Genomic DNA, 25,667 nt, shown 5'->3' with positions numbered 1-25,667 from the left:
ACTTCAGTCAGCCTGTGGGAAATCTGCGAGCCTTCATCACTCCTGGGACCATTCTGATCATCCTCAGTGGATGCCTCCTAAAGCAACTGAGCAGTGGCTAGCTACTTGTGACTGGACCTCTGATCCTCAATCGAGTTACACTGTGCAGAACACACCAGAGGGACCAGCAGTTAGTGTAATGGCTATGTCGCTGGACTCCCATGTAGTAGACCGCGGTTCGCGTCCCGGACCCGGTGGCTTAAACTAATGCCGGGTGCGTGTGCGTGCGTGCTCAAGCTCCTGAGAGGAGAATGGAGGAGAAGGGATTGCGGCGTGGCCATCCCCCCTGGAGGGTGATTTCTCGCTTTGTCTCTCTGTCGCTGTTTGTCTGGCGAGTGCACGCACCCTATAGCACACCAGAAGTTTGAGACCAGCAAATCGCATAGTGGTTGTGTCGCTGGGCTCCGTCGACTGCGGTTCGAGTCCCAGACCTGTGGCTTGGAACTCATGCCAGATGTATGTACATGCATGTCCAGAATTCCAGAGGAGACTGGAAGAGAAGGACTTACAGCATGGCCATCCCCCTGGGGGGGCAATTTTCCGCTTTCTGTCTCTGTCTCTAGGGTGAGTGCACAGTCCTATAGCAAAAATCTCCCTTAAAAAAATGTTATCACCACTTCCATGAAAATTAAAAATCCCCAAACTGATATTTACTTCAAGAAAAAGAAGCTGCGGAAACCCAGAAACCGGGAAGGTAAGATCTTGGACACAGACAAGAAGAAATTATGTAGCAATGCCAGGTTGATTAGAAAGCTGTGTACTTAGAAATTTTACCAAAATTCAAAGCTGTTTGATCTGTGTTTGCCCTTACAGATGGAGTTTATCCTCACAAATTGGTGTTTTAAATTTCTTTCCAAGAACCTATCAATTGAGATATATAGTTGTTATATTGTTTTTATTTGTATTTTTAGTTTTACCACTTATGTTTTCCAAATATTTTCCATCTGTGGCTGAATTTGTGGGTGCAGAACCCATGGCTATGTGTATTGACTATGTATTATCAAAATCTAGCCTCACAGGAAAGTGTAAGTAGAAAGGGTGGACCTAATGAGCTCTGAAAGGGTCTTGAATTCCACAGAAATCTCAGATCATGCCTTGAGAAACACTGAGTTAGTGTTTCATTGTAATAAGGTCTGAGGTGGGGGTGGAGATCTCCCCAATCAGTGAACTGACAACTTTCTAAAAGGAAACTGAGTCATGGCATGCTAGGGCTATTAGTTTGGCACACAAACAATTGTAGTTTCAGACCATGAATTTTAAATTGTTATAACTAGGCTCAAATACATCTTCATTAATTAAAATGAGAACAGTATAATCAATACATTTTTGCCAACAAGAATTAAGTTTGTTTATTCCTATAGCATAAAAATCTGTGGTTTAGGATTTGACAGACTCTTGGAAAGCATCTTCTGTATCCTGCCAGTTGTGGAAGCATTTTTCCTGCAAAAAGGTGTCAAGATGTTAGAAAGGGCCAGCAGGTGGCATGGTTGCTAAGGTGGTGGAATCCCACATGGCCAATAATGTTTTGAGTCCCAGACCTGGTGACTTGCTTTCTCACTTTCCTTCTCTCTCTCTCTCTCTCTGGTCAAATTAGAAAAGGAAATAATAAATAAAATAAATAATTATTTTTAAAAAATGGTAGTCAGTTGTCAAGAGGTCAGGTGAATATTAAGAATGAGGTAAAAGCTCGTAATCCATTTCATTCAACTTTTGAAGCATTGGGTTGGACATTGTTGTGGAGAACAACTCCCTCTCTTTCTCTCCAGAGAGCATGTGTGTCCTCTGACAAAAAAAAAAAAAAAAAAAAAAAAATTTCATAGGATATATTTTGGTTACTATTTATTATCTCTTCATCAGAACCAGCAATTGGTGTAATGGCTATGTCGCTGGACTCCCATGTAGTTGACCGCAATTCAAGTCCCAGACCAGTGGCTTAAACTCACGCCAGGTGCGTGTGTGTGAGTGCCCAAGATCCTAAGAGGAGAATGGAGGAGAAAGGATTGTGGTGTGGCCATCTCCCTGGGGGATAATTTCTCGCTATTTTTTTTTTTTTAATTTTTTTACATTTTTGATTTCTTACTTTCTGTTCTGTCTTTCTGGCAAGGGCATAAGCCCTATAACAAAAACCTCACCCTCCCCTCAAAAAAATTATCTCTACATCAAAGTAATACAAGGCATACTGTTACTCTTGGCAGAGACAGACTCCAACTGCCATGTTTTTTGAGGCAGAAAAGGATAGTACTAGATCTGGGCCAAAAATTTTTTTTCCTTGGTAATGTAAAAAATTGGGCAAGTAAATGACTGGGTATTAAGTTTATAATATCAACAGAGTAATACCATGGAATCACTGAGTTGATGTATGCTCCGCATGTAAAGAATCCAACGACACATTTGTAACTTCTTGTAATTTTATATGTAGAAATCACATAATGTTTTTTAACAGGCTTTGAGGGTAGTACCATAACAATACAAACTTTTCTTCTCCCAAATATTTAACACTCAAAGCCAACCACATTGGCTAAACTTACCTAAAAGAACTTAAAACTTACAGCAGAAGCGTAAGTATAGTTTGATTCTCAAATGTTATTTCTCATTTCTCTGCAATCCTTTAATACTTAACCACAATGACATTTATTTTTACTCAGTTTTAGCCACTCAGCAACTGGAAACCTAACTTTTAAAAAATTGTTTTCTTTATTCATAAGAGCATGTGCATGCACCTGTGAGAAAGAGATGAGCATCCTTCACAAGGTCTGGTCATGCTATGATCTCCTTCCTCCATCATCCTGCCCATCAGAGTTTGGGTACTTGCACACACTGTCTGGTGTGTTTCTGGCTGAATGCAACAGAGATTTGAACCCCCCATCACCCTTTGAGATTTGGCTCATCTGCTGCTGCTACGCTCAGAGCCAGCCATAAATTTTGATCAGTCCTTGAACCTACATTACTTTAAGATCTTGAATTCTAATTTTTTTAATTTATGAAAGAAATTTCTTTATTTCTTAAGCAGAGGCAGAAAGGGAAAGGAACAAGCATCCCCCAAACAGTCTTTATGGAGCAACCCACCTCTAGCCTCAACTAGCCAAGAGCTTTGCATGCACAGATTCTTGGTGTGCACAGGGTGACTTCAGGCTGCAAACCTGGGACCTTCTCATGTGGCTGCAACATAAGGGCTGTTTTACTGAAGTACCACTGGGACTGGCCAAACTCTGATATTTTCAATTTCTTGTCTATTTTTTGACTCTTAAAACTTACTGAGACTTATGGGTCTCTGACCCCTCTTTTATTCCAACTTATCCTCCTTATTGTATTTTCACTTATTCCCCACCTGTTTCAAGATCATAGGTCATCCTCTTAAACAATGTGCTTGCTCTCTGCCCCCTCACCTTTTAATATCTCTTCTTGCCTGTACCCAGCCCTGACAACACGCATTGTTCTTTATTCCAGTTCATGCTAACAAGCTTCCCAAACACTCCTGGGGAGTCATAAAACTAAATTAATGAAGACCACAACAAATCATGTTATTGACCTGGAGCTGAGTCTTTACTTCTACTCTGCACTTATTCACACCAACACTGTACCACACCTATCTTTCCTTTTTTAAGTGCACGTTCTGTAAGATTATACCTCTTATATTTAACATTATAAAGAAAATTAATCATCTCACTCAAGTCATCTTCTTTCTTATCATCTCAGTCACACTAAAATATTAAAGCATGTACTTCACACTCAAGGAAGATCTGAATTTGGATCCTGATTTTGCCACTTCATGACCATGTGATTTTGAGAATTAAGTTTAACCTCTGAGCCCATTTTTCTTTGCACCTTGCTTTTGTTTTGTTATTTTTCTTTTTCTTTAAAAGTTAATTTGCCGGAGGGCATGTGTGCTTGCTGTAGAGACAGAAAGAGGGTGAGAAAGCATCCCCCAGAGAGAGCTATACTACAGTCCCTTCTCCATTCTCCTCTTGGGATTTTGGGCATGCATGCACATGTGCCTGGTATGTTTTTTAGCCACTGGGTCAAGGACTCTAACCTCACAGTTGGCCACATGGGTTCCACCCACCCCAATCACAGGCTGGCCCTACAATTCTAACCTTTCCATGGTTTCTGTGGTCACATGAAAAAAACCCTATACTCTTACACCTGTGTCTATATAATCTCGCCCCTGTTTGCAACCTTGTTTCACACTGAGAGGACTTCAAGTTTACAGAAAGATGGAATTAAAATAAATTTATTTTGCTGGACAAAAATTTGAAATCTATGGTTTTCCATAATATACATCTTCCATGACCTTTTGGAAGACTCCTCTTACTTCTTCCCCATGCCCAAGAAACTCCTTATTTCTCCCTTACCAATGTTTTGCTGATAAACCTTTCCTCATGCTGTTTACTAGCCAAGAAACCTTCACTTTTCTGGCTTATGCTCCTTATACCAGTTCTTTTAAGGTTTTCCTTAAGCTGTATTAGGTCACCAGAAAAGTTATGATACATTTTTGCATAGAAAAACATGAAAAAAATACATCATGACTTTTCTGACGATCCAATAAACAGTACTTTTTCATGTGATTACTTAACTGGGACATTTATTTCTATTCCCCTGAACATCTTAGCATTTATTGCTACTCTTTCAGAATTGCATGGAGGTTAAACCAGCTGGATTTCCCCATGGCTGACTATGCAGTTCAACTCCCAGATCCAGCAGCTTGAAAATCATGCCAGGTGTGTGTGTGCTCAAAATCTCAAGAGGAAAATGAAAGAGAAGGAACTGCAATGTGGCTATAACCCCCCCCCCCGGGGGGGTGATTTCTCACTTTTCTTCTCTATGTGTGTGTGTATCCCTCTCTGGCAAATGCATGCACCCTATAGCAAAACTTAAAAACAAACAAACAAACAAATCACATTTCTAGGGTCTCAGTGGTAATGCAGTGGTGGCATAGCTGGGCCCACATAGGTAGGTCTTGAGTTCTTGTCCTGGGTCTTCCCTGTGCATTCCAGTGTACCTGTACACATATCTATGATCTGGGCCAGCTGAAACTGGGGTGGATTGCATCATAAAGACCTTGTTGGGGGTGCCTGTCTCTGTCTTTCAGGGAAAAGCTAAACATAAAAAAATTATAAATTTATTTAATAAAAAAAATTTTCTGCCTTAGGAATAAAAGGAAACACGTTACCAAATAAAAAGCATGGCTGAAACTCCTAAATGCCTTTATAAAAATTACAGTTGAATTGGCACTCTACAGCTCTAGGGTATTCTTGCTGGTTGGAATTTTTAAATAGGACAGCTGTTATCAACATGGGATTCTTGTTTGGTGTGAAAGTAACATCTGTATCAGCCTTTGTTCAGAAAATAAAGTTAGTATAAAGTATTTACCATTAATGTTTGTTTGCAAGGCTCAAATGAATGGAGGTAGTACTTCCTATAAAAATGGTACATAATGGGACCAGCTGTTAGCGTAATGGCTATGTCACTAGACCCCCATGTAGTCGACCGCGGTTTGCCTCCCAGACCCGGCAGCTTAAACTCATGCCGGGCGCGTGTGCGTGTGTCCCCAAGATCCCAAGAGGAGAATGGAGAAGGGATTGTGCCATAGCTATCTCCCCAGGGGGTGATTTCTTGCTTTTTTTCTCTTTGTCTCTCTTTCTGGAGAGTGCACACTCCCTATAGCAAAGACCTCAAAAAAAAAGAACAAAGTGGGAAATCACTCTCCCCAGACCGCCCCCTGCAGGAAGGCCAGCAATGCCATAATCCCCTCTCCATCTTTCTCCTCTTAGGACTCTGGACATGCATGCACACATCCCCTCCCCTAGTCCCTGATATAACCCCTCCATGCTGCCAGGTCCAGTACTCAAACTGCAGCTAGCCATGTGGGGACCCAGTGCCCCAGCCTCTACGCCACCTGTTGGACCCCCAGTGACATACTTTCAACATCGTAAACTTTGTTACTAGAAATTTAAAAAAAAAAAAAAAATTGGGACCAGCAGTTAGCATAATGGCTATGTTGCTGGACTCCCACGTAGTCGACTATGGTTCGTGTCCCGGACCTGATGGCTTAAATTCACGCTGGGCACGTGTGCGTGAGTGCCCAAGATCCTGAGAGGAAAATGGAGAAGGGATTGCGGTGTGGCCATCCCCCCTGGGGGGTGATTTCTTGCTTTCTGTCTGTCTGGCAAGCGCACGCACCCATAGCAAAAATCTCTCCAAAAAAAGAAAAAAAAAAAAAAGGAAGGTATGCTAGAGAAATGTTATTTGCTGTATAGGTAAGATAGGCTATAGCTATACATTTGCATCTTGACTTTACAAGGGGGTTATGTCCTGATAAACCCTTCCTAAGTTGAAAATATGGTAAATTGACCCAGTATCATAGCTTAGCCTAGCCTATGTTAAATGTGCTAACTGGGAACTATAGCTCCTTGCTATACCACAAGGGTATCACACTACATTATGCCTAAAGGGAAAAAAAAACAGTTTGAGGTAGTTTCTGCTGAAGGCTTATCTTTCATCCAATGGTAATGTAAAGTATGTCAAACCATTTTAAGTCAAAGACTGTCTGTACTTCTGAGTTATACTATTTTCTACAGATTTTGTTGTTCAGTAACCTGAAGACTAGGGCAGCCACAAGTATTTCCTTTTTATTCTCAAGGGATTCCCGCAGCTGGAACACTGCTTGCCACAAACTTGTTCCAGAATCAATGTTTTAAGCCTTTCCAATCACTAACTCAGTACCAAGAATATAGGTCTTCACCAAGACTAATTTTGTTTAAAATGAAGTTGGAACAGAGGACTAGTTAATCTTAAGTATTTCTCTATGATTTTAAAAAAAAGTTATGATTTTATGCTACATATTTGGCGTTATGTATTTTAATAGTAAAATACATGTACGATTTTATAGTGTACAATTCACTAACAGGACATTTAGTGTTGTACAACCTTCATCACTACCTAATCCCAAAATATTTTCACCACCCCAGAAGGAAACCCACTGATTTAAGCACCTACTCCCCATTCTCCCCAGTAACTATTCACTGGCTTTGTCTTTAAGAATATGCATATTTTAGGGATTCCATATAAATGGAATCGTACAATATGCGGCCTTTTGTGTCTAGGTTACTTGGCATTTTTTCAAGGTTTACTCAGGTTTAGCATGTGTAAGTACCTGACACTCCTCATGCTGAGTAATATCCCACTATATGGATATGCCACATTTTTTTTTTTTTAAGTAATTTTTGTTATAGGGCACGTGTGCTCACCAGAAAGAGATGGAGACAGAAAATGAGAAATAACCCCCTAGGGGGTATACCAAACTGTAATTCCCCCTCCACTCTACTCAGGATTTTGTGCGCACACACACACACACACATGCCCAGCGTGTTTCAAGCCTCCAGGTCCAGCACTCAAGCAGTTTACCATGTGGGAGTCCAGCAATGTAACTGTTAATGCCTTCTGCTAGTCCTGCCATTCATCACTGTTTCCAATTTTTGGCTTTTACAAATAGTGCTATGAACCCTGTAGGTTTTTTTGCATATTTATTTTCAATTATTTTGGATGTATATCCAGGCATGCAATTGTTTGGTCATACAGTAACCGTACTTTTTATTTTTATCACTCAGTTTGAATACTAGGTAGTGCTGGTCCAGAAAACATTTTAGGATCCAGAAATTTCATATATAATTTAGACTTAGATGATTCATCAACTAAAAAGTGGTAGTGGTTCTAGTTTAAGCTTTTTTTTTTTGTCCTGTTTTATTTTATAGAGGGTAACAAATATAAGTTAGTGGTCCTCAAACGCTATCACAGAAATCATCTAGGAAGCCTTTTTAAGGTTTTTGCCATCAGATGTATATACTCCCTGGAGAGGAGACAAGAGAAAGTAAGAAATCACCCCCCAGGGGGACGGCCATGCCACAATCCCTTGAAATTTTGGGCCCAGGATTTGAACTGCAGTTGGCCATGTAGGAATTCAGTCACCTTAACTACCATGCCACCTGCTGGCTCTTGGAAGCCTTTTTTAAAATGCAGATCCCTAAATCTCAAGGCCAAGGATTCTAATTCAGTAAGTCTAAAGCTTAGATATTTGTATTTTAAATAAGCATTGGAAGTGATTCTGATGAAGTCCTGTTTGTAACACTTAAACCCTGGTACATACTCTTTCTCAGTTGAAATCAAATTAGACAAAGGGTATAAACCCTGAAACTTAGATGATAGGTAACATAATGGCAACATTTATTTGTTAAGGGTAAACTCAGTGTTTGTATAGTAGTTACCACTTTCTCCCTTCTAAAAGGATGCTTGACTAAGAACCAACTTTCCATTGAAACAAATCATTCCCACGACTCCCAATGTACACACATAAGCAGCAGTGATAAACACTGCTTTAGAAACTTTTGGCTTTAAAAATGCAGCCAATTTATTTTATTTATATTTACTTACTTAGCTATAGGACATGTCTGCTCACTACAGACAAAGGAGAGAGAGAGAAAAGCACCCACTGGAGGAGATGGCCACTCCATAATCCCCTCCTCGTCTCCTTGGGACTTTGGGCATGCATGCACACGTGCCTAGTGTTTTTAAGCTGCCAGTGTCCAGGACTCAAATCATGAGATCTGACTGCCTTAACCACAATGCCACTGGCTGGCTCTCAGTTTACTTTTTGATACTTGGTTTTTAATAAGAATCTAGCTGCTAGATTCTTATTTATCTAACTGCTAGTTAGACTGAGTATTCTTTCTTAGAACTCTAGATAGACACAGGGCTGAATATGAGACTTACTGAAAAGCAAAAGATCACATTTCCCTTCAGTTTAAAGCTTCAATTCCTAAAAAGCTGGCATGATTTATTTTTAGGTCCAGCTGTGCAAGACCAGCCAAGTCCATCTTGGAAAGTGATTCTGCTTCCATGTGTTCTAATTCATATTAGCCCTTAAAAACAAAAAAAAACCATCCTGAGCAATTAACTATCATATTTCATAGACACTCGAAGCACTCACATTTTTCTCCTTTTATGAATAAACAAAAGCCCTCCAAATTACAATGTGAAGAACACTATATAAAATTCCCATAAAAATTACAGTAGGATTGTTTTCATCAGCAGGGCAATTACTGTAGCTTCTTCTGAACTGAACAGCATCCGCTTGAATGCATGCTCTTTCTTCTTTGTGACAATCTAAATTTAGATAAGTACAGATCACAGCAAAAATTAAAGTTTTTAACTTTAATGAAATGACTTTGGAAATAACGTACATTTCCATGACACCAACACTAGTTTTTGGGGCCACAGTAAAATACACAGAATTACATCCTTAATTAATATGTATGCCAATATTTCAAGCAGTAATTTCTGTTACATGGCAAACAAAATCAAGAAAGCAACCATTAAACAAAAGAGACCCATAGCTTCAGACAAGGCAAATCCCAGGATAGCATAGGAGAACAGTTGCTGCTTCAGCGATGGGTTTCTAAAAGAGACATAATACACATGACTGTTACTTTGAAGTATCAGTTTTAACATGTCTAGCAAATGTTAAAGAATCAAGATCACTAGTGTGGGATCTCTGTACAAGTTAACTGGAACAGTATTAGCGCAGATCTCTTTAACCTTTGACATCTTTTTTTCTGCAACACTAATATGGCACACAGGTTGGGTGAAGTCTGCATGTTAATATACATGGTTAGTTTTCATTTATTCTAAGGGATTCTGACAATCTAATTCCTCTGAAATGTTCCGTGCCTTTAAAGATCCAGTAGTTTAGAAATAAGGTTTTAAATAATCAACTGGAACTGGTGTATTTAAAGAATGGGGTCTGTTAATTATACTCCAGATATAGCTTAAGGATTAGGAATAAAGCCCCCGAAGTCAGACCGAGTTAAGATTCATTTTCTGACACTAATTATGACTGGACAAATAGTGTAACCTGTGTCTCTGGCTCTTCATAGCAAAAGCAGAGTATATCTCCGAGGGTTGTCAAAGATTAAGTGAGAGAATACATACAAAGCACTTGAAAATATGATCCAAGACACAGAGTAGGTACTTAACAAATTGTGCTATTATAGTTTTACTATTTTTCCAAGTTTCCAACTATTCCTAGCATGCTCTTAAATGAACTCGTTTGAGAATAGAAATGATTACCTGGCATAACCAATGATAAGGCTGCCAAAGACTGTTCCAATACCAGCACCAGAACCAGCCACTCCTACTGTTGCAGCACCGGCACCAATAAATTTGGCAGCAGTATCAATGTCTCTGCTGATTACACTGGTCTGAAATCCCCTCTGGGTTAGCTGAGAGGCACCATTGTGGGCCCCATTAAATACCGTAGAGCCCTAAAGAACAAGAAATAGAAGTAAAGTTCAAATCAGTAAACACAGCTGTTTTAATTACTATATACTGTCAAATTACTATTTCATTGAAGAGTATGAAAAGATACAACATAAAAAGAGCTTAGAACAATTCAGATTTTGTAGAATATAGGAATATCAATATCTACACCTAGTGAAGTGTTGAAAATTAAGAAAGAGCATACATGAATATACTTATCAATGAAGCAGGTTTTTAAATAACTAGCTATTGTAACATTACAGACAGGCAACTCAAAACTACACATAAATATAAATAACTGACTACAATATTTAATTGCCAACTCGTAAGTTTTAGACACAGAAGTTGGTCTAATCCTCTACACATACTTTTTTGGATAAAAGAATGGAAAAGGAATGCCCTCAAACCATTTTTTCTTTTCTTTTTTAAAAATTTCATCCTAATCAAAACCATAAATTTACTTTATACTGTTACCTAATTTCTATCATTACTATTACCTCTCCAGTCCTTGCCTCAGGTCGAGATAACACTGATGCAGAAATTGGTCTGTACACAACTCTGGATCCAGCTCGGATCTATTAATTGAAAGAAAAATCAAAATATTAAGTAAAAATACAGTGACCTTTCTTGTACCATGTGTTAATTATAAGAACAATTAGTTAAAAAGAGTATTGTTTTTAACATTTCAATTACTGTAGTGCCACAATTCAGACCAGAAGAACAGCAATAAACATCCCACATTCTTTGATAAGTTGAAGCAGACCATAGATACATTAAGAGGGTCACTATAAAGTTTGTCATTTAAAATATGAAAGGGTCCAGCAATAAATATGAGAACCCACCATTTCCAATATTCCTACAGGCCCATTAATCATGAAATTTAAAAAAAGTGAAAGCAATTCTACATTAGTTCAAGAGTAACTGGGAAATACTCCAACCATAAAGACATTTTCCAGGCCAGCTTCTCTGCCCTTGAGTGTCCATTACACTAAGGTCACAGAAAATCCCTCCAGAATCAAGACCTGAATTCTGAAGACAAATTCTCCAGATTTAGAATTTACCTAAAGCGTCCAAAATGGTTATGGAAATAATGTCTCAGAGGCAGGACTTTGGGCTCCCCCACCACCTTCCTCCGCCCACACATGGTGAGGCAAAGTCCCTCCTCCCTTTGCTGCAGCGAGTTTGACCTACAGAGAGGCACTGGAGTGCGCTGCAGCAGTGAACTAGGCCTCAGCGGCCCCCTATCACCACTGCAGTACTCAAACCTTGGGGTGGACCCCAACTCAACAGAGAGACCGAGGAGGTCGGGGAGGGGACGGACCTGGGATTAGCAGCAAGGAGGGTTTGACCTACGCCGAGTGGGGCCTGACTGCTAGGCCTCGGCTGCTCTCCACTGCCCTGGCTGAGTGGAGGAAGGGTCTGAGCTGCAGCAGGATTAGGAAGAAGAAAAGGGCATCTGGTTAAGGTGCCTGGTGAACAGCTCCCTAGGGAGCGCTGTGTCCCGCCAGCAGGTTGCCCCATTCAACAACGTGGACGCTTGAGGCCGAGGCCGGGCCCTCAGCCCCTTGCCCAGCGTGGGCTACGCACCAGAGCGGGGGAGCAGGCGAGCTTGGCGCAGGCGAACATCTTACACACTTCGGGGCGGCGCGGCTGGAGGACTCGGATGACAAGCGTCGTGGGCTCCTCTCCCGCTTCCTCTCTGCGAAGGCAAAGAGGCTTAAGGTCAAGTGCCCTCCAGGGGCCTGCCCTTCCCACCCAGGTCCCTCGGGCTCCCATGCACAACGCCACGTCAGGCCCTGTGCCCAGCGAAGCCCTAGCAGAATGAATGGGCCTTTCTTGGGCTCTGCTCCGCCCCGGCCGGGCTGGCTCCCGCGCCCTCCGCTTACCTTCTCGGGAGGTGGCGGCGGCAGCTACGGCGGCAGAGGTCGAAGGAGTGGGGCTGGGCGCGCAGGCGCGGTCCGGCTCTTATCCGCGCCGCAGCACCCGGATGGAGAAGGCGGGGTATCGGGTGCACTAGGGAAGACGCTCAAGGTCACTTTGTAATAACTTTATTGGTAACCAGCCTGAAGTACAACCAAAGCCATGACGGTGGGCGGGCGGGGAGATGGGCGTAAAGGGGAGACCAAAAGCGGAAATTGAAGAATATCCTTGGCAGAGAGGACCAAACGGGTCGTTTTGCCTTTGATCTGAACTGACCAGACGATAGTTGGCCTTTGCCTTCCTCCCTTCCTTTCTTCCTCCTAGTTCATTTAAATATATATTTGATCCAGATGGCATTTTGTATTAGTTTCTGTTGATGACATAGTTACCATACATTTAGTGTCTTAAAGCAACCGAGATTTGGGGCAGCAGATGGTGTAGAGGTTACGTTCCTTGACTCCCACATGGGGACGTGGTTTGTGTCCCAGACTAGGTGTTTTGACACTCAGCGGGGCAGATGTGCGCGCATGTCCAAGATCCTGGTAGGAAAAGGGATTGTGGCTTGGCCATCCTCCTTCTCAGTCTCTCCCTGTCTCTGTCTCTCTATCTGGGAGTGCTCGGGCCCTAAGGCAAAAACCTGTTAAAAAAAAACGGGGGGGGGGCGGAATTTGGGACCAGAGGGGGGGGGGGAGTCTACACAAGACGCGTGGCGGGGGGGGGGGTGCGGAATTTGGGACCAGAGGTGGTGTGGTAGTTAAAGCAGCTGGACTCTCACGTGGCCCCTGGCTGTTGGGAGTCCCAAATCCAGTAGGTTGAAAATCATGTGCGTACATGTGCGTATGTGCGTGGGTGCCCAAAATCACAGAAGGAGAATGGAGGAAAAGGGATTGGACTCGCCATCCCTTCTGGGGGATGGTTTCTTACTTTCCCTCTCATTGTCTCTGCTGAGCACACCTATGGCAAAAGAAACACTCAGATTTATCATTTTACAATTCTGCAGGTCCATGAAGCTTCACTGGACTAAAAGCAAAGTGTCAAGAGTCTCCCTTTTTAGAAGCTGTTGGAAGAATCCTCGTTCTTAGTCTTTCAACTTTCAGAGGCTGTTGGCACTTTTTGGCTTAGGCTCCCCCTTCCATCTTTTCTTCTTTTTCTTTTCTTTTCTTTTTTTTTTTTTTTTTGGGGGGGTTTTTGCTTTAAGGGGCATGGGGCGCTTTTTTTTGGAGAGGTTTTTGCTATAGGGCGCATGCGCTCGCCAGAAAGCCAGAGAGTGACAGAGAGCTAGAAAGCGAGAAATCACCCAGCCACGCTGCAATCCCTTCTCCTCCATCCTCCTCTCGGGATCTTGGGCACGCAAGCATACACGCCCAGCATGAGTTAAAGCCGCGGGGTCCGGGACGTGAACCGCGGTCGACTACATGGGAGTCCAGCGACATAGCCATTACACTAACTGCTGGTCCCCCTTCCATCTTTTCATCTACCTGCGCTGGTTGAGTCTTTTTTTTTTTGAAAATATTGAATATACCACTCTGGCACCAACTTTTTTCCTATCTCTTCCAAATTGGGCCAGTGGCTTTTTTTGTTTTTGTTTTTGTTTTTTCTTTTTTACGTTGACACCTGTGACATGTGGCCTTATATCAGTTGCTGCTTCTCTTCAGGAGAGGGGCACTCCTCCTGGTCATTTTCTTTCTTTGTAAAATAGGACTGGTGGTGGGGTGGAGGGGTTTAATAACTACTTAATAAGAAATTAGGGTTCCCAGCAAAGTGAAGATGTATCTTTCAAGATACCTGGAAAAAGATTTCCAGAAATATAATTAATCCTTCAAGTGAAGGAAGGGCCCAGCCTATAAGTACAGAATGGGACAGAGGAGTGAGCTTTATGATTCAGGGTATAAAGTTGCCCCTAGGTAACCAAAGGATTCACTAAGGATTGTAGTGTATTTCATGTTGCAATTGAGACTAAAAAACATCTGGGGCCGGCAAGCGGCATGGAGGTTAGGGTGTCTGGATGATGGTCGACTATATGGTTTGAGTCCCAGATGGGTGACTTGAAAATCACATTGGATGTGTGCGTGTGTGCACAACATCCTGAAAGGAGAATGGAAGAGAGGGGATTATGGCATGGCAATCCTGGGGGCAGGGGGGGGGAGGCATAATTGCCCATTTTTCCTAGCTGAGAACGCCATATTTATTTGTATTATTTTTTAATTTGATCAGAGAGAGAGATAGAGTGAGAGATAAAGTGAGAAAGCTAGCCACCAGGTCCAGGATTCAAACCATGGTCGCTCTTGTAGAAATCCAGGGCACCAACCACCATACCACCTGCCAAACCCAAGTAACAGGCCCTATCACAAGCTAAAAAAAAAAAAAAAAAAAAAAGGCCTGAGTATTTTCAAAATCTTATAACTGACATTGCTTTTGATAATTTTGGAAAAGTCATTTTCTTCAGATGAATGCAAAAATATTACCCAAAAAACAGCTCTTACAGAACTTCTGATCTTTTTAGATCCCTGAATTATGGTAGTTCTAACATATGGTTAACTGGAAATGATATAAGTCAACTTAAAAGATTAGATGTTTGGATGTCCAGCTAAAGAGATGACTGGGGACTGAATTCCAGCCCACTGTGCCTGGAGTCCTAGAATGAGACTACAGAAGCCCAGAGGATTCACTATTTTCTAGTTACCACAGAAGTTTAGCATTATCCAGCAGCCACCTGGAGAGAAGCCCTCACAATAGAAACTTGAAAACTGGTAAGAATTTGTCACTGATCTACCTTAGAAAGCAAATGGTTCAAAGTTACAAGAAAGCTAATCACTTTAGGTTGACTTTTTTAGACCATAAAACAGAGATAATTCATACGCAGTTCAACGAAAGATGATTATTAATTTTTATTAAGGTTTTTTTGGTTTTGTTTTGTCAGAGGGTATGTGAGCTTGTCAGAGAGGAGAGATACAGAGAGAAGGATAGTGAGGAATCACCCCCCGAAAAGGGGATGGCCACATCACAATCCCTTCCTCTCTTTGGACGTTGGGCACACATACTCACGTGCCTGGCATAATTTGGCCCCTAACAAGAGATTATTAGTATATTTTTTCAAGTATTCCATTCTAACTTGAAATATTAGGTTCTCTGGGACCAGCAGTGGTTGTAATGGCTATGTCGCTGGACTCCCATGTAGCCGACCACAGTTCAAGTCCCGGAACCGGTGGCTTAAACTCACGCCAGGCGCGTGTGGGTGTGTGCCCAAGATCCTGAGAGGAGAATGTAGGAGAAGGGATTGTGATGTGACCATACCCTCTGGGGGGGGATTTCTTGCTTTTTTTCTGTGTCTCTGTCTGTCTTTCTGGCGAGTGTACCTGCCCTATAGCAAAAACCTCTCCAAAAAAAAGAAAAAAAGAAATATTAAGTTGTCGGCAAAGTCATGTCATGGTTTTTTATGCAAAAATGTGTCATGACTGACACCCAATATGTGATATCTTGTGTCGTTTAAAGTAGAATAAATAATAAGACCCCATATTTCAACCATGGATCATCTAGGGAAAAATTCTAAGTATATTTGTGTGTAAAAATAGTTGAAGTGACACTTGTGTCTCTTCAGCACTTAACCAGCCACAGTAACTATTGAAGAGGAGGTAAGAAAATAGCCAGAATTCCTAACATGTTCATTTCCAGGTTGCAGATGACTAACTGCTTATGGCAAGGGGAAACTTACAGTTCTAGAAGTCCAGTCTAGACTGTTTTAAGGGACCTGACAATAGCCATGTGCCTATGTGGCGTTCTACAGAGAGCAACTAAGATTGTGTTTGGTTTTGCACCCTAAGACTTGCATTATAGGAGGGGAGTAGATCTTAGAGTGAAACTGACTCATGTTGAGAGAGTGAGGATATTGCACCGAGGAGGTTTGAAGAAAAAAGCTACCTTCTGAGAGGACTAAAGTGAATCTGTAAAGAGGAATAGGGGCTTTCCTAAGGAATATGTAGTTCTTGCTATTTTTTCTTGGACCGTGGGGACATTCATAGTATTCGGTGTTCAGAAAAGTTGTGATGTGTTTTTCTATACAAGAATGCATCATGCTTTTCCCAATAGCTCAGTAAGTTATGAGACATTATAACTGAGCAATGTCTAATAAGCCTAGGTGATATGATGATGCCACGGGGAAGAAAAGACTGAGCTAGTAAAGAGAAATAGGACAGATCATTTCCAAATACAGCCGCAACAGTATTTCCTGTCCTGCATATTCTTTTGCAATGTGACTTTGCCATTCTATTTATCAAGTAGTAAAGACTTTTTCCTTTCTCCTTAAATCTGGGCTGGCCAGTTACTTGCTTTGACTGAAAAGATGCATTCAATGTGATGCTGTATGACTTCTGACCTAGTCTTTGTAACTTGTATTCACTCCGTCATGGAAGCTAACCATTAAGTCAAGAAAGATGGGTTCGGCTTCTGAATGATAAGAAACAACATGGATATGAAAAAGGCTACACGAAGGAGAACAGAGGCACCACGACATGTCAGTCCATCTTGGATTAATGAGCGCTACTCAAGCCTTTTTAGCCACCACCACAGGGAACAGAAATGAGCCATCCTCAGTGAGCTTTACCCATATTCCTGATCCACAGAGTCAGGAGCAATGGGAGAATAGTTTGAAGCGATTACGTTTTGGGGTAATTTGTTATGAAGCAAATAGAGAACTAAAACATGAAATTTTGACAAATATTCACTACTTCCTTGAGATCCATGTGGAGGTAGTGTCGTTTTTTTTTTTTTTTTTCTTTAGTTTCACTATAGGTGCGGATGTTGGCCAGAGAGAGACAGAGAGGGATGAGAATGGGGAGTCATGCCTAGCATGATTTTTAAGCCACTGTGTCCAGGACTTGAGCCATGTGGAATCTAAATGCCTTAAGTATCACACCACCCTTCCCAGTTGTAGTTTTATTTTTAAAGAATTATTTATTTAATTCAGTTTATTAATTATTATTTTTAAATTTGCTATAGGGCATATGTGCTCACCAGAGAAAGACAGAGACAGAGAGAGAGAAAGCGATAAGGCAAACTATCCAGTCTGGGACTTGAACTGCAGTCAGCTATGTGCTACTCCAGCATCCCAACCATCAAACCATCTGCTGGCCTTCAGATAGTATCTTTTTTTTTAAATTATTTTACTCAACTTTATTTATTTTGACTTGACCAGAGAGGAAGAGAAAGAGAGAGAGAGAGAGAGAAGGGAAAGACAGAGAGAAGAGACAGAGAGAGAAGAGAAAGAAAGTGAAAAAGCAAGTCACCAGGTCTGGGACTTGAACCACAGTCAGCCTTGTGGGAATCCAGCACCCTTAATCACCACACTACTTGCTGGCCCCACCCCAATAGCATCTTAACAAGGGGAACTTTATCTTAGAATTCCAAGTGAAGCTCACAGCAAACCAGATAGGAAGAAACACATGTCTCCATTACTGCTCCTTTCCTTGAAGTGTTGGTGTGGAAGAGGGTTATGGTTAACTTTTATAAGATAACTCTAACCTGGCCACATAAAAAGGTTTTAAGCTACCTAGTTTCTAAAGTTTTAATTTGAATATCCTGCAAAATTTTCAACTTGCCTTCTCACGCTAGTGTGATATTTCTTGAAGTGAAAACTAGGAATGTACGTTAAAAATATTCTGGGCTGTGTTATAATGTTTTATGCTACTTATGAAAGTTTTTTTTTTTTATTGGCTTTATCTGTTTATCAATTTATCTGTTTTTAAAAAAATCTTTAGACCTGGCCATGGTAGGATGTGATGACTGCTGCTGCTACCTGCCAGGCTAAGCTCACATGGGAGGCCCAGATTGGATTCCTCACCTACCCTGAAGGTAGTATTATGGCAATCACCTGTAGTTCCAGCTACTCAGGATACTGAGGAAGGAGGATCACAACATAATGAGACTCTGTGTAAAAAAAAATCTCTAAACCTGCACTAATTTTATAGGATCATTCAAGTGAGGTGACCCTCAGATAAACACTGTGCTGTCTTTGAACATTCTATAGATACAGGGAAAATGTAAGAGTTTATAATCTAATTGGGGTATATGAAAAATGAGACTGAAGTATTTTAAAAATTAGAAACAACAAAAAAACAAATTGATACACGTTCCAGGATGTTGTTTGATGTGCTAAGAGAAATAGCTTGAGAAAGATTGACCTGGTCAGAAAGTACCTCACTAACAGTGCTGGCAGGTGGCATGGTGGTTGAGGGCGTTGGACTCCCACATGTCTGGCCATGGTTCAAGTCCCAGACCTTGTGGCTTACTCTCTCACTTTCTCTCTCCCCCCGGCCCCCCCAGCCCTGATCAGAATAAATAAATAAAATAATTTTAAAAAAGAAGAAAGTACCTAATTAAAGACAGACTTCTACTAGGATGTGAGAGATACAATTTGGATAGAAAAAATTTCTTGGTTTCTCTCAAAAAGATCTACTTACTTAGATCTACTAACTCTGCCTTACTAAATCACTTTCTCCTGCAGACATTTTTGTCCTTAAACTTCATTTTTTGACTTCTTTAAAAATTATTTATCTACTTTCATGACATCTGGTATCCTGGAATAGATATTATTAAATGGAACCCTTTGGTAAGGAATTAAAAGTAAATGTATTTCTCCACATTTTGTCACAGGTCCAGAGAGTATAGACCAAAATTTATATAAAAGAGTTACAGGAAAACAATATACTAATAAAATAAATTTTATTCTAGTCTTTCTTCCTGGTTGTATGCTAGTTATTGAGGAAAAAATGAATTTATGTCATAGTTAATAATTAATATATAAAAAATGTTTACATTAAAATAGAATGAATAATTATAAGGAAATGAAATCAAGTGCCTCTGCTGATTGTTGGTCATCTCAGAAATAAGTAAGTTAGGGAACCAGCAGTTAGCGTAATGGCTATGTCACTGGACTCCCACGTAGTCGACCACGGTTCGCGTCCCAGACCTAGTGGCTTAAAATTCACGCCGGGTGCGTGTGTGTGCATGCCCAAGATCCCGGGAGGAGAATGGAGGAGAAGGGATTGCAGCGTGACTATCTCCCCTGGGGGGTGATTTCTCGCTTTCTGTCTCTATGTCTCTCTCTGTCTGTCTGGTGAGCGCACGCGCCTTATAGCGAAAACCTCTCTAAAAAACAACAACAAACAAAGAAATAAGTAAGTTACTAATTTCTAATTTTTCAATTAATTTGTGCTAGACATAGCTAACTGCCTATTCAACATCTGTTCTCTACTTTATTCTTACTTATAGAGTTCCCATTTACAAAACACTGAACTTCACAGATTCTCTTAAAATTAAGAATGGCCAATGCTATGTGAGTTCAAGTTTCTTGGCCGTGCCCCTAAGAATGCTTACAAAGGAGATAGATTCAGATGGATCATATCTTTTTTTTTTTTCCACACCCTGTCTTTTTCCTGCCTGGAGTATAGACCCAATGCCTGGAAATGATGAAGCAGCAATTTTGCAACCATGAAGACAAAAGTCACACATGAAAAATGGGAAAGCTGCAAAATAGAAGGAGCTTAAGTTCTTAACTTTTTATAGTAGCTGCAGTGCCTTTAACTTCCTATTTACGGATTTTATGTTACTTGAAAAAAAATTGGGTAAGCCACTGAAATCAGTTCCTGTTATATGCAACTGAACATAACCATAACTGACATATAATTCTATAGATGTACATCTCTAAAATTCTTTGGTCTTTGGGCTGTGATTAGAGCTGAAGTGGTCTTTCTCCCACAGAATTTACATAAATTGACACCTGTCTTTTCTTTCTTATTCTATGGTATATCTCTCCGGATCAATCAGGAGACAGAAACAATACTTATAATTCAAACAGGATAAACAAGGTAAAGAATTGTCAACTGATGAAAGGTATCTAACTACTGAAAGGAACAGAATGGACTCAAGGGATACAATGGTATAACTGGAGGTACAGCATCTATCCCTGACTGAGGGGGAGTGAACAGCAAGGAAGAATCTTAGGAATTGAGAGGAGAGGCTGAGGTTGCCACAGGAATGAGCAGACTCCCTGGGTGAAGAACCTTGCTGGAAGCATGGACCATAACTGATCCATGAGGACTGTTAAGGTGAACACTACCAGGCCTCCTGCAAACTAGCCCACTGGCTCCACACAAATACAGGATATCAGAAGAAAGGAAAGGCCTTTCCTTCTGCTCTGGCCTCATGATGTCATTATAGCGCCCTCTATTGCCAAATTCTAATATTTCACCAGTTGTCAAAGCAAATATGGACCACCTCCTACTGCAGTGGTGAACCACCTTGCAGTGGAAGTCGGACTGCATGGCCTACCAGAATGAGTGCCAGCTCTGTTGGCTTCCTGTTGGATGTGCACTTGACCAGGATCCTGACAGGATGGAAAATTACGGGGGAGAGTGGAGGGGGAAGTGGTGGATCAAGCTCTTTTAAGGGAGAGGGGGTGCTTTCTCTCTCTCTCTCCTTTTATTTTGTAGAGGTTTTTGCTATAGGGCACATGTGCTTGCCAGCGAGACAGAAAATGAGAAATCACCCCCTAGAGAAGATGGCTATGCTGCAATCCCTTCTCCTCCATTCTCCTCTTGGGATTTTGGGCACACACACATGCACACATGCTTGGCATGTTTCAAGTCACTGGGTCCAGGACTCAAACCATGGTCAATTACGTGGGAGTCTAGCAATGTAACCATCACGCCATCTGTTGATTCCTCTCTCTTTCTCTTTTGTGAATGTGCATGTGTACACCCTCTAGCTAAAAAGAGAAAAAGGGGGGTGACGGCCCCCTAGCACAGTGGTTGAGTGCTGTGCATAAAGGGCCGGAACCCACATGGCCTACTGCAGTTGCAGTCCCCACCCTGGGGAATTGAGGGACACACCAGGCACGTGTGCATGTGTTCCTGGGATCCTGGGAGGAGAGAAAAATAGAGGAAGGAGAATTGAAGCATAATCACATCCCATGGTGGGGAGGGAATGCCTTCTCTCTTTTGCTCTCTTCCCCCCTCTCTGTAGAGCACACATGCCATCTGACAATTAAAGAGGAAAAAAAAGTCAATGTCCTTGAAAAACAAGATCAAAAAAGCAGAAATGTGTACAGGGTCCAACTTGGAATAATAAAGCAAGGCAGAGAAGAGTGGATTTATAGCTCAGAAATCAATACTTAGCACAAATGGTAAGATTCTCAAGGGCAGGGATTATGTCTAATTCATATTTATGTCTTTAATAGCACTTAATATAGAGTGTTAAACACAGTAGTCACTCAATAAATGTTTGCTCAGTAATAAATAAATAGTGAGACCAGCAGATGACTTAATGGTTATGTAACTGGACTCCCACGTAGTCAACCGTGGTTTGAATTTTGGACCTGTGACTTAAAACTTATGCCAAGTACATCTATGTGTGTGTGCCCAAGATCCCCAGAGGAGAATGGAGGAGAAGGGATTGCGCCATGGCCATCTCCTCTGGGAGGTGATTTCTCGCTTTCTGTCTCTGTCTGGCAAGTGCACGTGCCTTATAGCAAAAATCTCTCTCAGAAAATAGATAAATTAAGTAACAAATAAATAGTTATGTACAAAGGGATTTATAATAATTTTATTCTTCTCATTTACCTAAGATTTGAGTCTGGGCCTAGTCTCTGTGAGACAGGTGGTAGTGTACTGTACTGCAGTGCTGGAAGCCACCTGGCTCACTGTGGGTTCAGATCCTGAGTTGACCTGAAAGCACATGGGATGCCTGTGTGCTTGCCCCAGACTCTGATGAACTGGAGGCTAAGAAGGGCACTGTGATGCAATGAGACTCTCAAGAGTAACTCTCTCTCTCAGGTGTACATGCATTCTCTCTCACAAATAAAAATAAACTTAAAAAAAGCTTAAAGAATTGAATTTGTTGAAACAAATTAAAGTCACTTCTAAAATTTTCTTCTTTTTCCCTCCTTCCTTCTTTTTAAGCCAGAGGGCATGTGTGGATGAGAGAGAGACAGAGAGACAGAGAGTACTGCCCCCCTCCCCCATGGGGCCTGGTCACGTTGCAATCCCCCTTTCAAGCCTCCACAGGAAATTTGAACCTCAGTCAGCCACCTGTGATCCAGCTCCCTCTCCACAGTACTAACCAATGCGCTACAAGGCTGGCCCTCATCTTCTTTGTAGCATCGCAAAATTCAAACATAACCCAAGAAACATTATAAAATTTATGGTATCAATTTATTTAAAATATTTGAACATTGTTGTGTGCCTAAGAAGGATTTTGTGTTTATAGTCTCATGATGTGCCTAAAGAATTCATTGAAAAAATTATTAAAGCTCTTTAATGATCCATCCCATGATATCATAGAATATTGGCAGAAATGGGACATGTAAGTTGAAGCAGAGGTGAGCTCTATGCTAGATTGTGAGGTAGGCAGTGTCTGTGGTTACTCTTTCATTTTTTTTTTCAATGCCTTTAGTCTATTTTTGGATAACTTACTCTTTCTGCAGACACTTGATATCCTCATGGTATCTCCTGAGAATATGCATGTAAGTTTTCCACATTAGCGCCTACTGAAGCTATCTCTGGGCCACGTCCAGTTCTGAATTCTTATCAACATAAAATCTTAGTATTTTAGGCCTTTAGCTTCGTTGCCCCACTGAAAGCAGGATGGGTCATCAACAGCTCTACTGGAGCCTCCCGCGAAAATTCGGCCAGGGCTCTCGCTCTTGCCGCATGTGCTCGAACTGGCACAGTCTGATCCAGAAATACGGCCTGGACAAGTGCCATCAGTGTTTCCGTCAGTACGCGAAGGACACAGGCTTCTTCAAGTTGGACTAAATGATCTTCCATGAATGGATTGTCCAAGATATAAACCCAGTGAAAGAAATCATGCTGGCTATTTGTATATAAGATAAAATAAAACCCTTCAATTTTATAAGCATCAAAAAAAATTAGTACTTGCTTCAGCTGCACAGATTCCAAAATTATAATGATACAGAGAAGACCACCATGGTCCCTGTGCAAGGATGACACACAAATTCATCAAGTATTCTGTATTTTTATAATAGCTACCATTTATCTTAAAAGTACAGAAAGAGTATCTAAAGTGTGGAGAGAACTGTGAATGTATTTCCTATATTTTAAGAACAGAAGGTTCAGGCCCAGCAGGTGGTGGCATGGTTAAGGGTCTGGACTCCCACATGTCCGACTGTGGTCTGGAGTTCTGGGACCTGGTGTCTTGGGACTCACACTGGGTGTGTGTGCATGCATGCCTAAAATCCCAAGAGGAGAAGGGATTGTGGCATGGCCATCCCCTGGGAGGTGGTTTATTACTTTCCCTCTTTCCATCTCACTCTGGCAAGCCCATGTGCCCTATGGCAAAAACCTTTAAAAAGAAAAGAAACAGACAGAAAACCAGAAAATTCATATACTTGTGAGGGGAGGATAGGTTAGAGGGGACGAGAACGAAGCTAGACTTCTTTCAACATACTTTGCTTTGTAAATTTGAATTCGGAACAATACAAATTATTTACAGAAGTAATTTTAAGAACCCTTAAAGACTGAAAATAAATGACGTACGTAAGTCCAACTGTCTAAAATTGGTAGCATAACTGCACAGAGTATATATACAAAGAACTCCTATAATGATAAATAATAATTATTAGCATTAATAATAATAAAGGATAATAAATAATCTTAAAGAATTATTTATTTAACTTTATCCATTCATTTATTTTAATTTGATCAGAGAGAGACAGAGAAAAAAAGAAAGTGCTAAAGCAAGCCACCAGGTCCAGGACTTGAACTGTGGTTAGCCATGTGGGAGTGTCCAGAGCCTTAACCATCACGCCACCTGCTGAGCCCCAGATAATAAAGAATTTTTAAAAGACAGACCCTTGTTCACTCTACTTCATGTACACTGGCTTCTACCTCAGCAAACCGTACTTTTTTGTTTCTTCAGCTTGTAATACTTCTCCCTGGATATCCACTTGGCTCACACCTTCACTTCATTCAGATGCTTGCTCAAATGTCACCTCTTTTTTTTTTCCCCCCCCGAAGGTCATTTCTTCCAAGTGAGTGAGAAAGAACCCCGCAGAATCTTGACACTGTAATCTGATCCCATCAGCAACCAGCCCCAGACCACGCATATTAATATGCTTGGCATACTCAGAAAGGTCTTTGGAAGTGAACCCAGAACCTTCTCATGTGGGTCTGCCTCACAGAGCATCATATTTTGCCTCTGTGCCACCATCCAGACCCTCAAATATTATTTATTTATTTATTTGTCAGAGGGTACACTCATTTGCTGGAGAGAGACAGAGAATGAGAGAGAGAGAGAGAGAGAGAGAGAGAAAGAGAGAAAATCCTTCTTGGGGCACAATCACATCGCAATCTGTTTTCCTCCTTCCCTACCTTCCCTCAGGATCCTGAACATACATGCAGACGTGTCTGGTGTGTCCCTCAAGCCATTGGATCTGAGACTGGAACTACATAGTTGACCACGTGAGATCCAGTCACCTCATCTCACTTGCTGGCCTAGTGTAACCTCTTGGAGGCCTTTCTGGATCCCTTACTTATCTTTGTATTTCTCTATAGCCCTTACGCTACCTGGCATTATTTATTGTTTGTCTCTCACATTTATGCCTATTCCATCCAGGGGGGAAGGGACTTTGTTTTGTTTGTTGCCATATTCACACAATCTAGAACATGCTTGGCCCATAAATAGGCACTGAGAAATGAGATTGGAGAAGAAAGGGAGAAACTGTTAAATTTTTCTTTACACATCTCTGTATTACTTGGTATGTTACAAGAAGAACAAATTACTTAAAAATTTTAAAAGCTGGCATGTTAGGAATGTTTTAGGAAATAATATTCATTGATAAAATTTATTGTATTATCACCTCTGTGGTGCTTGCATTAATAATCTAAAGGTGGAAGAATGACTAAATGTTGAGTTTTAGTTCTTGGTGATAGACATGGGTGTAATTATTTTAAAAAATAATTATTTATTTAATTTTATTCATCATTATTGTTATTTTTAACTTGCCACAAGGCATGTGCTCTCACAAGACAGAGAAAAAGTGAGAAAGCAAGTTACTAGGATGGGGACTCAAACTACAGTCGGCCATATGGGAGTCCAGTGCCTTAACCACCACACCACCTGTTGGCCCCAACATGAGTGTAGTTTTAGGCATAAGTATTGCCGAATACTCTTCAAATTATTTTGAAATGTGAATCTATCAATGATTGGCTGTCACTGTTTAAAAGCATTATGTATGTGCCCAAGCTCATACGTACATGTGTATACATTCCCATTCACATATTGGTTGGAGTTTCTTTTATGTGATTGGAAAGTGTTATGTAAGTTTCAGCTATCTTTAAAGAACATTGACTTCAAGTATAAGTCCTTATTGTCCTTCAAGAAAT

At 41.1% G+C, this 25,667-nt stretch overlaps 1 protein-coding gene, 1 non-coding gene and 1 pseudogene across 2 annotated transcripts; 2 read left to right on the top strand and 1 right to left on the bottom strand.

Annotated features, from left to right (window-relative positions):
* Nucleotides 1-9,021: 9,021 nt before the first annotated feature.
* Nucleotides 9,022-12,347, bottom strand: ATP5MC3 (ATP synthase membrane subunit c locus 3). Its single transcript, XM_006151110.3, has 5 exons — nucleotides 12,237-12,347; nucleotides 11,938-12,049; nucleotides 10,848-10,925; nucleotides 10,162-10,355; nucleotides 9,022-9,490 (listed from the first exon to the last, which is right to left on the bottom strand). The coding sequence occupies exons 2-5, from the start codon at nucleotides 11,974-11,976 to the stop codon at nucleotides 9,376-9,378; spliced, it is 426 nt and encodes a 141-aa protein (XP_006151172.1). The 5' UTR covers nucleotides 11,977-12,049; nucleotides 12,237-12,347; the 3' UTR covers nucleotides 9,022-9,375.
* A 10,542-nt stretch (nucleotides 12,348-22,889) lies between these two features.
* LOC106735138 (40S ribosomal protein S29 pseudogene) lies at nucleotides 22,890-23,157 on the top strand (annotated as a pseudogene).
* Nucleotides 23,158-23,194: 37 nt separating this feature from the next.
* On the top strand, nucleotides 23,195-23,301 carry LOC114008255 (U6 spliceosomal RNA). Its single transcript, XR_003549798.1, has one exon. It is a non-coding gene; the product is annotated as a U6 spliceosomal RNA (small nuclear RNA).
* The last annotated feature ends 2,366 nt before the right edge of the window (nucleotides 23,302-25,667 follow it).

Source organism: Tupaia chinensis, unplaced genomic scaffold, assembly GCF_000334495.1.
Source record: "Tupaia chinensis unplaced genomic scaffold, TupChi_1.0 Scaffold000314_1, whole genome shotgun sequence".
NCBI classification, from domain to species: Eukaryota; Metazoa; Chordata; class Mammalia; order Scandentia; family Tupaiidae; genus Tupaia; species Tupaia belangeri.
The sequence above is the reverse complement of the archived record's forward strand: the minus strand, read 5'-3'. Positions and strand labels throughout refer to the sequence as shown.